Source organism: Mirounga leonina, unplaced genomic scaffold (genome assembly GCF_011800145.1).
Source record: "Mirounga leonina isolate KUSES-001 unplaced genomic scaffold, KU_Mleo_1.0 Mir_175, whole genome shotgun sequence".
Taxonomy (NCBI): domain Eukaryota; kingdom Metazoa; phylum Chordata; class Mammalia; order Carnivora; family Phocidae; genus Mirounga; species Mirounga leonina.
Genome location: NW_023270453.1, coordinates 29860610 through 29875948, shown reverse-complemented (window position 1 = coordinate 29875948; position 15339 = coordinate 29860610). Strand labels below are relative to the sequence as shown.

General features: G+C 54.8%; 2 protein-coding genes across 8 annotated transcripts in view; one reads left to right on the top strand and one right to left on the bottom strand.

Annotated features, from left to right (window-relative positions):
* CLEC16A (C-type lectin domain containing 16A) overlaps positions 1-836 on the bottom strand; it is a 200864-nt gene extending 200028 nt beyond the window's left edge. For all 7 annotated transcript variants that reach the window (XM_035022276.1, XM_035022275.1, XM_035022279.1 and 4 more), the window contains exon 1: positions 599-836. In XM_035022276.1, coding sequence (XP_034878167.1) covers positions 599-678 — 80 coding nt within the window. In that variant the 5' untranslated portion in view covers positions 679-836. The remainder of the gene's footprint in view (positions 1-598) is intronic.
* Positions 837-3004: 2168 nt separating this feature from the next.
* Positions 3005-15304, top strand: DEXI (Dexi homolog). The gene is made up of 2 exons (XM_035022273.1): positions 3005-3930; positions 14640-15304. The coding sequence occupies exon 1, from the start codon at positions 3495-3497 to the stop codon at positions 3780-3782; it is 288 nt and encodes a 95-aa protein (XP_034878164.1). The 5' UTR covers positions 3005-3494; the 3' UTR covers positions 3783-3930; positions 14640-15304.
* Positions 15305-15339: the final 35 nt, after the last annotated feature.

The following is a 15339-nucleotide window of genomic DNA, read 5'->3' as shown; positions in this document are numbered from 1 at the left end:
ATTCCCCTCCTTAGACTCCCCCAAGGGGAAAAAAAATTTAAACGATTGTCCTTTATTGAGCACTTGTACATGCTTCCAGTTTTACGAGCATTCCCTTACCCAACCCTCAAAACAACCATAGGGAGTAGGTGCTGTCACTATAACCACTTTACAACTGAGGAAACTGAGGCCTAAATTCACACACTTGGATTCGAACCCCGATCTGACTCCCAGGTCCAGATCTCTGGCCCCTAAGCTGTCCAGCCTAAGAAGTACCACCCTCAGAAGCTTGGTGCCCACCGCTGCCCCCGAGAAGAACAAAGTCTGCATCCGTAAACTGAAATCTATGCCCTTACTTTACAAATGGGGATCCTGAGATTCTGAGAAGCTAAGCCACTTGCCCAAGGTCACACAGCGAGGAGCGACGGTGTCAGGGTTCGAACCCAGGCGCCCTGACTCCAGAGCCCTCGCTCTTAACCATCGTACAGCCTCTCCCGGGGGTCTCTCTCCGCCCTCCACCTCGCTCTCACACCTCGTAGCGCCCCCAGCCCGGGGCTATGCGCCCCCAACCCCACGTCCAGCCCCGCGGCCTGGGCCCCTCAGCCCCCAACACACTCACTTGAGGTGGTCCAAGGAGTGGATGTTGCGGGAAGACTTGCCATGGCCCCCGCCCACCCAGCTCCGCGAGCGGCCAAACATGTTGGCGGCCCCGACGCGTTGCCCGCCTCACGGTCTCATGCCCGAGCGGCCGAGCGGCCAGGCGCCCGCAGCGGCAACACAAGCGGAGGAGACAACGGCGGAGGTGGTAGGGGGACCGCCAACCACCTTCCTCCCCGGCCCACAGCTCCGCACTGACATTCAGCCGGAACCGGCCGTTCGACCGCCGCGCTTTACGGCCGCCGCCACGAGGAACGCTGGGAAGTGCAGTTCGCTCGCGAGGCCCCCGCCGACAGGACTCTGCGAACGAACTACAAGGCCCGGCGTGCATCGGGCAACTGCGGGCCTGCGGCCTTGGAGAAGAGGCGGAGCGAGAGGAGGGGGAGAGCCCGCAGTATCCGAGGGTGGGCGGGAAGGGGAAGCCTGTGCGCGCAGCCCTGAGGAGGGAATCGGTAAAGATGGGTGCTTAAAAGTAACCGCAATGTTTACAATCTTTAGCTTGTATGATAAGAATAAGAATAGTTATTGCATGGCGTATCCTATGTGCCACCGTCCTGAGCGCTTTACATATACTGATATTTAAGGCTAACCACCAACCTAGGAGCTGGGTACTATCATCCATCCCCATACTACCTATGGCGAAACTGAATCACAGAGGGGTTGACTTACCCAAGGTCATGCAGCTAGTCCGTGCGTGGTTCAAACCCTGGCACCCTCATTTTATGCCCCAGTAAGTTAATCTGTACCAAATCGGCAATGGTCTTGACTGTCCTTATAGCTTTTTTTCTTTTTCCACTTAAACTTAAAAAATAGAATTTGAAAGGCCTTCAGGCAACAATGTACCAAAACTGAACCTCCTCTGCTTTCAGAGGGTTTCTCTAGTCTTCACCCAAAATTCAAGCAATTCCCAAAACTACCACACTGAAGAAAAAGAAGAAGAAGAAAAGAAACATCCAACTCCCCACATAAGCCAAGAAAATGTATCTAAATTTCTGTCCTGGAGTAGAAGTTAAGCTACCTGGAGGCAAGACTGCCCTATTCACCATTCATTCATTCCTTTCTACACCGCAGTTATCTAAGGCCTACTGTGTCCCATTAACTGTGCTCAGAGTTGGGCTGAGGGCCCATGTTCTCCCCACTGCCTAGCACAAAGTTTGGCACATCATAGGGTCTCAACAAATATTGGCAGAGTGAATGAGTGACGGAATGAAGGTGTATTTCACCTTCAGCAGTTGGAGGTTTAACGGTTTGCTCTGTAATTCATGTAAAGGGGCAAAGAGACAGAAATGGAGAAAAACGGGCAGGTCTAATCTCCAAACACACACAGACCTAGCATCTTTCCAGGCCCTCCCTTTTCTCTGGGCCTAGATTTCCTCATCTGCACAAAGGGGTAGCACACTACACAGCCACGTCTAGCTGCAATTAAGCCATGTATATAAAACACCCAGCTCAGTGTGACCTGAGATTTAAAGGTCTGTCCTGGTGCCTGGCTGGCTCAGTCAGCAAGCATGCGACACTTGATGTTGGGGTTGTGAATTCAAGCCCCACTTTGGGTGTAGAGATTACTTAAAAATCGAATCTTTAAAAAATAGTAAAGGTCTGTTGAACTGCTCCGGAAGGCGCTTTGGGCAAGATCAGTCTCCTGAAAGATATACAAGGGCGCTCATGAGAAGGGGAATCAAGGAAGGCGAGACTCACTTTTCTATGTACTTCTTGGTTGTTTCAATGTTTAACCACGTCCTGTTTTCAAACATCGTTTACAAAGCAAAACAAGAAGCAACCCCACTGCTGCAGGACTGACCTGCCTGGGAATCTCTTTATTCAAGTGTCCCTGAACCCTATTATGCACATCCTCGCAATGGGCAGACCTTCTGGCAGCCAGAATTTGGAGAGATGAAGGAGGCACTGATTAATCTTCCCCACCACGGAAAACTGCCACTTTGGAAAGTCCGAGATTTTCACTGATAAATTCACCGCCCCCCTACCCTGCCTCCTTTTGACAGGTAAACTGAGTCGTGACGCCATATCCAAGTCCAAGGGGGTCTGCTGAGGAAGCTCGGGGGTCTCCTTCAGCTGTCTTAACCTTTTGGATACGTCTAGTTTTGAACTGTGTTCTGTCTCTTCCCAGCCCCCCCAACCCCCCTCCCCCCCCCGCTACTCCCTGGGGGATTCGCAGAGCCAATTGATTTGAAACCTGGGCGGAGCCCGGAACCCGGGAAGCTGCTCAGAGGCCATAGCCCCTGAGGGGCGGAGCGAAGCGGTACCGCCTCCGGATGGCTCGGGCCAATGAGCGCGGGAGTCGAGCGGGCCAATGAGCGCGGGCAAGGGGCGGCGGGCCAATGAGCGCGGGGCCGCTCCGGAGGCGGTGCTCGGAACGCGACCCGGAGGGCGACGCGGCGGCCGCAGCCATGGGCCCTGGGCCTGCGGGGGCGCGGAGGGGGCTCGAGGAACTGTCGGGCGGGGCTGAAGAGACCGCCGCCGGGACTGGCCCTCGACGCTGAGCCGCGGTGGGGTCCCCGCCGGCGCTGCGAGGGCCTGTGAGCGCGAACGAGGCGCGTCGGAGGACCCGGGCAGCCGCCGGGCATCTCAGGGGGAGGGCCTGCCTGTCCGCCGGGTGGATCGAGAGGACCGTGTGGGCACATCTGGGGTGAGTGGACCCCGCCGGACAGGTTTCAGGGGCCGGGGCGCGTCCGCAGAGGCCGGCGCACACCGGCGGGGCACCGCCGGGGCCCAGCGCCGCCTGGGTCCAGCCCCCGGGGCGCCCCTGGATGGCTGAACTGCCCCCTTGCCGGCCGCCCGGGCGCCGCAGCGGCTGAGATCGCTGGGATCGCCGGGCCGCCGCCCTCGCCGCCCCCTGCATGCCCGGCGCCCGGGTCGCGGCCCACCTGGACGCGCTGGGCCCCCTGGTCCCCTACGTGCCGCCGTCTCTGCTGCCCTCTATGTTCTACGTGGGCCTGTTTTTCGTCAATGTGCTGATCCTATACTACGCCTTCCTCATGGAGTACATTGTCCTCAACGTGGGCCTCGTCTTCCTGCCCGAGGACATGGACCAGGCGCTCGTGGACCTCGGGGTGCTCTCCGACCCCGGCTCGGGCCTCTACGATGCCGACTCCGAGCTCGATGTCTTCGATGGTTACTTGGAGTAGGCTTGGCTACCGTCCTCCCCTCCCCCCAACGACCCGCACCCTTCGGCCTGGACCAGCCGCCCAAATCATGCCGCCGCTGCTGGTTGGGGGCATCGTCGGGCCAGGGATGAGATCCGCAGGACGAGGCCGTCTCCGGCCTCCAAGACCTGTAAGTGCCCTCTGTTCCAGATGAGGGTGGGTTGGGGGCGCTGGCAAAGAGGGTGGCATCTCCAGACCAGACACACACCCTTCCCCCAGGCTCCTGGAGGTCTGTTGGGCTGCCAGCAATGGCCAGACCCTCTTAGGCCTTTAGTTGGGGCTGGAAAGCTTTCTCTGATGAAGGTGACAGTTGTTGTTGAAGAGGGGAAGGGAGGCAGAGCCTAAGGAGTGTTTGGGTTAGCCATGGTACCTACTGCCACAGCTTGTAAGTGCCTTTGCACCCAGATCCCTTCGAGGCAGAGCTGTCAGCTCCTCCCTTCTGCCTCAGTCTGGCTTGATGGTGACCTTGGCTTTCTGGGGATTCCCATAGTCCTGGGAGGATAAAGATTTGGAGTGTCAGGAGAGGTAGCAAGCCAGGCAGTGACCACCTTTGTCCTGTGGCCCCTGGGGTCTGGGTGGGGCCCCCGCTGAATCAGAGAGGAGAAACCTCCTTCAGCAGTCTGCACTTACTTTTGGCCTTGGGCTTGCTGCTACTTGGGAGTCGGGTTTCAGGGTGCCCCAGCTCGACAGTTGTGCAGCTTGCATCTGCAAGGACTGCCAGTTTCACAGTTGTGCAGCTTGCATCTGCAAGAACTGCCAGTTTCGCAGGTTGCTCTCAGACCAGGCAAGCTGGGGCTGGCTGTGCCTGCAGTGTTTGCAAGGCCTCAGGGAGCTCTTGGGCTGGTGGGAGTAGGGACCACAGGATCTTTGCACTGAGGTGTTCAAGTCCTGCCTCTAGGCTGCGACCAGGAAGCTGTGTGTCCTGCCCCACCTTGTGCGTTGATGGGAGGGAAATGAAGGTCCAGGAAGGAGAGGGACTTGGCCAAAGTCTCAGAGCGGGGAAGAGAGGCAGCTGAACAAGATGAGAGAGGGGGGGGGGGGGGTAGGCAGGCTGTTGGGTCTGGTGAAGGTTCATGGGACTTGCAGGCACTCTTTGGCTGAGCTCCTCCACTGGACTATGTGCAGTGTCACTAGGCACAGGGCCTGAATGGCAATGAAGGGAGGATACTGAGGTGACAAGAGTTCCTTCTAGAAGACGGACACTAATGCCATTTACGCCAAGCAGGCTGAGTTAACTCCCCTCTGTGGCCTGCCTTTGCCAAGATGACCATAGTCAGAGGGAATGCAGGGTGGGGCAGGACCTGCTGGTGGTAGTGCTGAGGGCTGAGGGCTCCCCCTGAGAGGGGGACAGTGAGATTTCTTTGATAAAACTTCATTTGAGCTCAGTGAGACCTTAGCAAGAACCAAGTGCCAGGTGGAGAGTGGGTCAGCTGCCCTGCATACTTACCCAGTCTCCTTACCTACCTGCCTGCCATCCATCCATCCATCCATCCGTTCTTTTAACAAATGTTTACGGAGTACATACTGTGCCCAGTGGGTGAACACAGTGAACAAGAGAGACTTAGCTGTGGCCTCCTGGCCCTTGGTGAGAAAAGACAAGCAGATTCCCAAACAAGATGATCAGATTTTTTGAGAGCCATGAGGACATGTAGGAAGGACCTGGGCATCCCTATTGAGTCCCTGCTGCTTTCTCAGCACTTAGAACAGCGCCTGGCATTTAGTAGGCACTCAATAAATGTCTGTTGAATGAGCGAAGCAGAAGAATAGAGATGGGCTGCTTTAGAAGGGGGGGTCAGGGAAGGTCTCTTTGAGGAGATGACACAGTTGAGCTGAGCCCTAAACTGGCAGCAGGAGCCAGACTGAAGATCTGGGGAAAACCAGTCAAGGCAGAGGGAGTCGCTAGTGCCAAGGCTGTGGGGTAGGAGAGTTGGTTTTTGCAGCAACCAAAAGGCCAGTGTGGCTAAAGAGCAGCCCCAGGAGAGGTCTGTGGGGCAGGTGGGGGCCGACCGTACAGGACCTGGGAGGCCACGGCCATGAGCAATGGGAAGCCATCAGAAGGTTTGAAGCAGGAGATGACACAAGTTCAATTCACAGTTTGCAAAGATGACTTTGGCAGTTGTGGGCAGAATGGGCTGTCGGGGCAAGTATGGAAGCGGGGAAGCCAGTTAGAAACTGTTTAGTTGCTCGGGCTGGAGGTAATGGGGGCCTGGATAGGGCAAGGTTGCTGAAGATGGAGAAACACAGACTGAGAACACCTTTTAAAGGTAGAACCTGTAAAAACCAGTCAAAACCTGGACTGAGTACTGATCATTGACCATGCCTGGTTCTAGGCCCTTTACGTATTCACTCAGTCAGCTATGCAACAAACTTTGCTTCTGCCTGCTCTTCTACCAGGCCCTGTGCTAGGCCTTGCAGATCTGAAAATGAATCTCTGCCTCCAAGCCAAGCGCTTGACTTGTAAGTTGGTGAAGAATGTCTTATTTTATCTCTTCACCACATCAACAGAAACACTTCTCCTTCCAAATGAAAACATTGGCAGACTCTGAACCAAAAACTGAAGCCCAAATGCTTCGACAAACTTTGCAGCAAAGGCTGTTTGCGCAGAAAAGCCAGGAAGTGTGTCTCAGGGACACCTTTCCTTGCAAAGCTGTCAGAGTGCCTGGGCCCACCCTAGCTGGGAGGTAGGGAGGCCGGGGACTGGGGGCAATACTCGAGCCTGAAGAAGTGGGGAAACCACGCACAGGATTCCTTCTTCCCCAGTCCTGAAGCCAGGCCGGGGCGTTCTTGGCCCCAGGACCAGGGAAGCCCAGACTGGGGGAGGGGAAGGGTAGCCAGCAGTGGGAGAAGCCTTTGGGAAATCTCTAAAAATGGGCCTCAGCTCTGGGCCCCTTTCTGTAAGCAGAAGAACATTGGTAGTCAGATCTCATTCTTTCTGGCTTGTTCTCATGTGAACGTATTCTCATGTTACGCATGAGAAGGTCACGGAAGCACTGACTAAGGGTGTGGGACATGCTAGGCAGTGGGGCTTGGATGGATCTCAAGGTGCACTCACTTGCTCTCTTTCTCTTTTTTTCTCTTGGGTATGTGCCCACACAGTATGGTCCACCCAATTTTGTTGAGCACTTATCGAAGGAGGCAGTATTAGGGTTGGGATGAGGAGCAAGAACCTGGTTCAAATCCCAATCCTAGCTGTGACCTTGGGCATGTTCCATATCTCCCTCTGTGTCAGTTTTCTCTTCTAAAAAGTGGGGGTAATGAAATGTTCCTCGTTGTGAGAATTAAGTGAGATACCCGTACAGCTCGCAGACCTTCCTGTGTACAGTAAGTGATATATTATTAACCACTGCTAGCATTAACAGTCAGATATAATGGAAAGTGTGTACACTCAGGCTCTTGCAAATGTATAAACCTGCATGTGCAATCATGCATGAGTTCTTCTATCCCATGATGAGTCACAGAGGACTGCCTGCCTGAGTGCTGGGTGGGTTCAAGTGTGGACCACTGGGACAGACTTCCCACCCTGCCCTCCTGGCTTGGGACCCTCAGGACAGCTTTCCCACTGCCTGTGGTCTCCAAAGTCCAAGAGATCTGGAGCCCTGCGGAGCAAGCCGTGGCCTGCAGTTTTCTTAGAGTTTTAATCATTGCCATGGCGCAGGGAGTGGGGAGTCAGGAGCTCCCTCGTTCCCAGGAGAAAGGGCCACTGCGGCTGGCCTGGGAGCCGGGGAGAGTCCTCACATCCCAGCACTTCCGATGCGGAGGCAGAGCAGCTGGATTGATCTGTCGCTGTTCCTGGCACAGAGGGAGGGCTGTGGGGGAGAGCCTTTCTGCACCGGAAATGGAGAGCCTGCAGAACGTTGCTGCCAGAGTCGGTGGCGCCTGGTGTAGCTCAGACACAGAGCTAGGGGAACCAGACCCATCAGTCTACTTACTGCAGGGTCTCCCGGCCTCTGGGTCCTGACTCGGGCCACAGCTGCTCCTGATCCACCTGCCCCGGTCCCTCCATTCCAGTCCGTAGCCTGAGACGGCAGCAGGACACCCCGGCTGGCATGTCACCGCTCTGCTCAGAAACCCAGACCTTCTGCAGGGACGTGGACCATAGATTGGAGTCATGGGCGATCCCACAGGCCGCTGGTGGAGCTCCTGCCAGGAGTGAGGGGAAGGAGAGCGGTCAGGGCAGATGAGGGGAATCAGGCGGTCTCCCATAGCTGTGGTCCAGACAAGAGACAGGTGATGGTGGCGAGGAGAGGCATGGGCACCGCAGGCCTGGCTGACCTTCCAGCTCTGTCCTAGCACAAGGCTCACCTGGAAGCGTGCTGGCCACAGGGTGCATGGGTGCTCGCTGCCCCTGTGGACAGGAGAGGCCCGTTAGGGGCCTCAAGACAGCTGAGATGCCAGGGGTGCAGCTCCCTTGTCTCCGAGTTACGCAAACTGGAGGTTTCATCCAAGGACGACCCTCACAGTCCTTGTGTCGAAAAAATGAAGGGCTCCTCTCAACTTGACCGTTGGTAGTCCTGATTTACCTGCTGTCTTTCCCCCAGAACTTCTGAAGCTTAGCCTGCATGTGGGAAATCCAGATCACAGTTAAAGGGACAGGCAGCATTATCCCCATCTCACAAATAAAGAAGCTGAGGCCCAGAAAGGAGGAGTGAGGGGCCAGGGGAGCAAAGCTGTGTGAGACAGCTGAGCCCTGCAACCCAGTGCTGGGTTCGCAGGGGCTGCAGGGGGGGTCCAGGAGGGGGCTCCCAAATCCCACCTCGGAATGCTGGTCATGGCTCTGCCAGGCCTCCTATGTAGATCTCCCTCCTTTTTGCTGAGTTTCTTAAATAAAACTTTATTTTGAAATAACTTCACAGGTATATAAAAGTTGCAAGAAGAGTGCAAAGAAGTTCCCCATACCCTTCACCCAGAGTCACCAATTGTATGGATTTACATTTTGCCACATTCGCTCACGTAGGCAATGTGGGCTCGCACTATATACGTGCGTGTGTATATCCACGTATACATATATGTATAGCTATTTTTCTGAACCATTTGAAAGCGATTGCAGACATTGCGTTCCTTTACTCCTAAATATTTCACTGTATAGTTTCTTAGATCAAGGACATTCATTTCCATAACCGCAGTGCAATTGTCGAGATCAGCAAATTTAACCCCGATGCAAGCCTAGGACCAATCTAGTCTGTGACTTTCTTCAGATCTGTGAGATTGTCCCAGTAGTGACCTTTCCCAATCAAAAGGCGGAGTTGAGGTCCCAGATCCCATCATGCAGATAACCCTTTTCCTTAATTGTTGTGTCTCTCAAGCTGCCTTTAATCCTGACCTCCTCACTCTGTCTCTATCTTTCAGGACATTGACATTTTGGAGGAGTACAAGTCGGGTGTCTTGTAGACTGTCTCTCCATTTGGGTTTATCTGATGTTTACTCTTGAGCTTATCAGATGATGCATTGTTGACAGGGGCCCCACAGAGAAGTGAGTTTAGGGTATCTGGGAGACCCATGACGTCTGTCTGTTCCACCGCTGGTGAGGTTAACTTTGATGGCTTGGCTAAGGTGGTGTCTGCTGGGTCTCCCCACTGTGAAGTTACTATTTCTCCCTTTATCACTTGTAGTTATGATCAAATCCACTAGTTGTAGTACTTCCATTTTTCAAAAATCCGTTTTTTTAATGTGAATTTATTTTTCAAAGAATGGTGTGTAGCCCTTAGTAATGGTGCTGTGTTGATGGTGTGTCAGACGCAGACGAGCCCGAGAAGCCTCCCCTTTCCTCGGGTGCTCGCCTCCTCCTCTTGGGGGCCCATTACCAGGGAGGATGTGGCTGTGCCTTTAAGGCAAAGGGTGATCTGGGATGGGATCTGGGACCTCAGCTCTGTTTTTTGAAGCAGCCCAGGGTGATGATAACTGGTACCCAGTGAGTCCAGGGGATGCTGGTGCCATTGGTGCCATCACGGCTGCCATTCCCTGCTCCCCGCCTGGGGAGGGGCTGGGAGCAAGCTCTAGTTCCGGGCACCCCTGGACAGGGAAGGCCTCATTCCTGGGATTCCTTCCTGGCAGGGGAATTGGCTGGGTGGTTAAAAATAACTTCCTCTCCCACATCTCCTAGCGGCCCCAAAGCATCATCCACATTATCCACGAAGCAGGAAGGGCAGGGCTCATTAGCTCCCTTATACAGAGAGGGAAACTGAGGCTTGCGGACGTTCAGTGACTCATCCCGGATACCCAGCTATGAGGTGGTCAGTTGGGCCTCCTAGCCACGTTCCCAGTGCTTCCTCGAGTGAGGTCCTCTGGTACAGGTGAGGCCCCCGAAGCAGAGTGTGGCCAGGCTCTCGGTGCCCTGCCACTCTTGGGCACCTGCTACTTCTCCCTTTGACCAGAGAAACCAGACCCGGGCTCAGTCTTGCAGGCCAGCGGTATCTGGCTAGAGCTAATGGTTTCATTTTCATCATATTTGTTTTTAGCGTTGCCTTCTGTTTATGACAAATGATTCTGTTGTGGTTCTTTTTTTTTTTTTAAGATTTTATTATTTGAGAGAGAGAGAGCATGAGCGGAGGGGAGGGGCGCAGAGGGAGAGGGAGAAGCAGACTCCCCACTGAGCAGAGAGCCCAATGCGGGACTTGATCCCAGGACCCTGAGATGATAACCTGAGCCGAACGAAGGTGGACGCTTCACCGACTGAGCCACCCAGGCATCCCGAAATGATTCTGTTTTTTATTTATTCATGAGAGTGACATAAAGGTTCCTTTTACAAATTTGATGATCAAAAAAAAAAAAAGGTGCCTTGATTGAAGATAATAAATAAATCATCGCCTGGGCCAACGCTGACCCTTCAGAAGGGCCTCACTAAGTCTGAGGCACCGATCAGCTGGAGACACGTTCTGAACCAAGAATCTTCACAAACCCATAGCTGGTGAGGGTCAGCAGCTGACATGTAAAGCCGAATCCGGGTTTGAGGAACCAATCCTTGTTCCTCCAGAACACTGACTTCCATCAGGGACGCAGGCAGCCAGGCAGCATCTCCTTTCCCATCCCCCTCCAGCCGTGAACTCTTGGACTAGCTGAGGCAGAGGTCCTGCACACAGCCCGTCACTGAGACCACGGTGGACACCCAGTTGGCCCTGGGTAACATCTGTCTTTAGCCACTTGAATTGGTCGGTTGGTGCATGGGAAAGAGGAGCGAGCAATGGGTTTCCAGCACACAAGGTCTTTGGAGGGCGACAGGGCTACTGTTTTCAGAAGGCCCTCCAGCACTGAGGAGGCCCCCTGCCTGGTGTGTTTGCTAGCTGGGAACAGGTGGGAAGGAGGGGAGGGACCACTGCGTGCTGAGGCCTCGTGTATTATAGACACTCCACTGACGTGACTTCATGTCATCCTCAAAACAAACATCCCAATGAGGTGGGTACCATTCTCCTGTTTCAGATGAAGAAAATAGGCCCAGAGAGATAACTTGCCTGAGGTCACATGGCGAGGAAGGGACAGAGCCAGGATTCCCACAGATAGGCCTTGCCCTGACTGCCCCCCAGGAGGACCGTGGGAAGGCAAGATTCTCTGTCCAGAGCATCGCCCGACAGCACCCCTCAGACACAAGGGCTGATCCCAAACTAGGCACTCTCCCCGGAGGGAGTGAGCCGAGACGCTGCTGCTTAAAATGGATCAAGTGCCCAGCTGTCATTCTTTAATGACAGAAATGAGTCAGCCGGCCACTTCCTCTGTCCAGCTCTCGGGAGTAGCCTGGAATGAAAGGTTACAGTTTCAGAAAGAAAGAAGAAGGAAAAAAAAAGCCAACGGCTAATGAATTGTCTGTCATGCTGTAATGATATTAGAAGGTCGGAGAGCCCACTGCTTTGGATTCTGCAAGCTGTAGCATCTCCAGGATGCCTGGGAGGAAAGAGATGAACCAAAGATCAGACCACGGAGGTTCAAATCCCGCCTCTGCCCTTTGCAAGCTGTGTGGCCTTGAACAATGTACTGAAGCCTCTCTGAGCCCCATCTGAAATTCCCGATGAGCCTGCTTGGCCACCCCCCACCCCCCCGCCACCCAGGGTTGTTCTGAGGAATACATGAGCTAGGACAAGAGTTAAAGCAGATAGTACAAGGTAAGTGTAGAGTGCTGGAGAAATACCGCCTGTTACTGAGATTCTCAAGATTCTCATTGGGGGGGTTGCTGTGAGGCCAGACTTGCAAGTTAAGGAGCAAGGGGACTGATTAACAGCCACAGTGGGTGGCACAGATGAGTGGTCTCAGGACATCCTCCAGCCAAGGACACAGAGACCGGGGCGGTCCTCACCTTGTTCTGTGACTTAGGGCAGGTCTCCGGCCTGTCTGGGCCCTTTGTGGAAGGAGTGGGACCAACCCTGATCGGGGTTTCCGAAACCCCATATGACACTGTCAGCAATTTCTGCTCTCTTGTTTGAATTCTCATTTGTGTCCTTGTTTTCTTTAAACGAGCTCTTTTTAAAGTGAAGCGATGCTCTGGAAGGACAGGAACTTTCTATTACTATCAGAAGTGGAAACCTGGCATCACTTGCCATAAATAGAAGGTGACCCTGCAGATAGCGTGGTGAAAACAGAGAACAGTAGTGGATCCAGCTAGAGCCGGCGCCTGTGGGGCCCTGGACCTGGTCAGATGGGAGATTGGCATGTGTCGGAGACACGTTCCAGCCAGACTGATGCTTATCTGGACTCTGTGCTTGTGGCAGACACCGAGATTGGGAGAGGAGTGGGTCCCCATGCTGGGGGTGATTCTGTGCTCTCTGACACCCAGTCCACACAAGTCTGAAGTGGGCTTAAGTATGAACCCCTGCTTTGGAGATCTCTAGAGTGAGCCCTGCTCTGGGGAGCACCACCACCGGCCCCACAGGGAACCCTAGGAGTTCCTTGGAGGGAGGTCAGCAGAAGGGGGATTCCTGGTGGGAGGGGTGGGGGGGGCCATAGATGCCTTTCTAGAGGGCTGAGCTCACCAGTGCTCTGGCTTCAGCCCTGGCTTCCCCCTCGTGCCAGGTCCAGTGGGGAGTGGGTTGGGGCCCCAGGACGCAAGGACTTGGCCTGTGTCATCAGTGGGAGCCAGGGAGGGTCTCAGCAGTGAAAGGATGTGTTCCCAGCTGGCCTCTAGAAGGTGAATCTGGCAGATAGCACAAGAAACGTGGCTGACTTGGCCCCTCCTCCCCTCTCCAGCTGTGTGTCCACCATGGTTTACCTTCTTGCTTCCTTCCCTGTACCAAACTCTAGGGGGTTCTAGGGCCTGCTGTGCCCTTGTCACCAGCCTGCCCCCTATCTGGCATGCTCTTCATGGCACAGCCTTGCCTGGGCTCTGGGCTCCATCCGTCCCCTGTGCTCCCTCCTGTCGGGTGTCTTACCTTGGGCTGCGATTGCTCACCAGATTGTGTCTCAAAAGCATGGCCGCATTTATCGCGGGGTCCCCAGCACCCAGCTCAGGACCTGGCATGCAGGAGGTATGAAATTAGGTAGTGCTGAAAATCTCCAGTGGAACGAAAGCCTGGAGAACTGAGCATCCTGGACAAGTTACTTACTGTGTCTGAACCTTAGTGTCTTTGTCTGTAAACTGGACTCATAATAATGTGTCGTTCCAGGAGTTTTAGGAGGGCTGAATGACATGATACAGGTACTGCTCTGTCTCAGGTCTGCTCTCCCAGGAGCAGACCCCAGAACCAAGGTTCAAGTGCAAGTCGTGTATTCGGGAGGTGATCCCAGAACTACCAGTACGGAGTGGGTTGGTGAGACAGGAAAGGGTTCTGTCATCCAGTAGGTCACCACTGCAGCCCTGCTCAGTCCTGCTCAGGAACTCCGGGGACCAGGGTAGGTGGAGACTCAGCTGCAGGGTGCAGGAGCTGGGGTATTGACCCCCCGCCTTCCTGGTCATCACTGGTTGGAAGGCAGCTCTCGGGAGACATTGGCTCTGCCTGCACTTGCAGCCTGGGGGCCAGGCAGGCTTTGGAGGCAGGTCCCTGCAGGTGGAAGCCGCCAGGTCGGCATGCCCTGGAGGGGTGAGCGGAAGGAACGGAGCAAGGCACCCGCAGCCTCTGCCTGGGGCTCGTGGCACATAGTAAAAGCTCAGGGGGTGGCAGCTGCCTTATTATGATGGTTTCTACCTTTGCCACCAGTCCAGTGGCAGCTCTGCCTGTCACAATTGTGTGACTCAGGTCACTTGGCTTCTCTGAACCTTGGGGAGATGCATAGTTCTCAGTAGAAGCAGTTCTGCCCCCTCGGCGCCCCTTGGAAATGGGGCGAGGGTGCATTTTTCGTTGTCACCCAGCTAGACACGTAAAGTGAAGGGTATGGGAGATGGGGACCAGCCGAGGGGCCAGGCACCGTGGGTGATGCCATGTCTTGGAGGACCAGCGCAGTGGGGCTGCTGAGTAGCTTGGCTGTGGCCACAGCCTTCCGGTAGCCTGCGAAGCATTTTCCGGGCAAGGTGGGTGGTGCTGCCAAGCCCTGCCCACTACCCGAGCTTGCTCAGCAGCCCTGGGGCTCAGATTGGCCAGCAGGCCCTGGGTGACCCCTGAGCACACTGCCCTCCTTCCTCAGGTACCAGGATCCCCCTCCTCCCTCCCGGGAATGGACCATCCTTCCTCTCCCAAGTGAAAATTGCACTGGCTGTCCCGTCCAGGGCCCTTAGAAATCAGGCAAATTCATTAAAAAAGCGTTCATAGAAGTTGTAGGACAACACGACCAGCCTGCGTCTGGGATTTCTGATGGTTCCCGAATGCAAGGGTTGGAGGAAGGCTTCCCTGCCCCGCCCCAGCCTCCTGAGGCCACCACCAAATGGGCGACGGACAGCAGGACAGTGCTTTCGTGCTGGTAACACCCCTTTTCCCTTCTCGCTAGGCCTTCTTCCCCCAAAAGCTCCGTGCCAACAGAGAGGTTTCCGTCCGGACGCAGGAGGGTGGGGCGGAGAGATTGAGACTGAGAGTGCAGGCCCAGAAGGCCTTTGCCCCTGCCCAAGGGGAAAGGCAGGGGCATCCGAGGACCTCCCCCGCCCGCAGCACCGCACACATGGCCTTGCCTTGGCTTCTGACCTTTCACAGTTGCGATGGATGTTTACAAGAACCCAGCCAGAGTCTGCCTCCCTGCTCTTCATCCCCGACTGCACCTGCTTCTCCCACTTAATCTTTTGAGAGGATACTTCAAACCGCGGACACACACGGAAGCCACTCCCAGCTTCATCTGATGCCACTGGAGACCCCAGCCCGGTCGGGTTGGGCCCGAGGCTGGCCTTAGATGCAGTGACTATTTCAGGGAGTAAGTCAGAAGGAAAAGAAGCCACAGATCGTGTCAGGGGCTGAGGGTCGGGTGTGACTTACTCCTTTCAAGTTGCTTGTTCTTCATCAAGTTGCCAGGACTGATACATCATGCCGGGAGAATGCCACGTTGCTCCTCTGGCCAGAAGTATTTTTGAAAATGTGAGTGGTATGAATACTTGAGTTGATAAACCTGTAAAAGCAATACTTAGGAGGCTGACTTCTTTCAATTAAAACATGTATGCAACTCCAGCCTGTGGGGGCCCTGCCTCTTTTTTTTTTTTTTT

Bases quoted from the DNA above. Each gene is read 5' to 3' on its own strand.
- DEXI (XM_035022273.1), top strand. From the start codon at position 3,495: ATGCCCGGCGCCCGGGTCGCGGCCCACCTGGACGCGCTGGGCCCCCTG.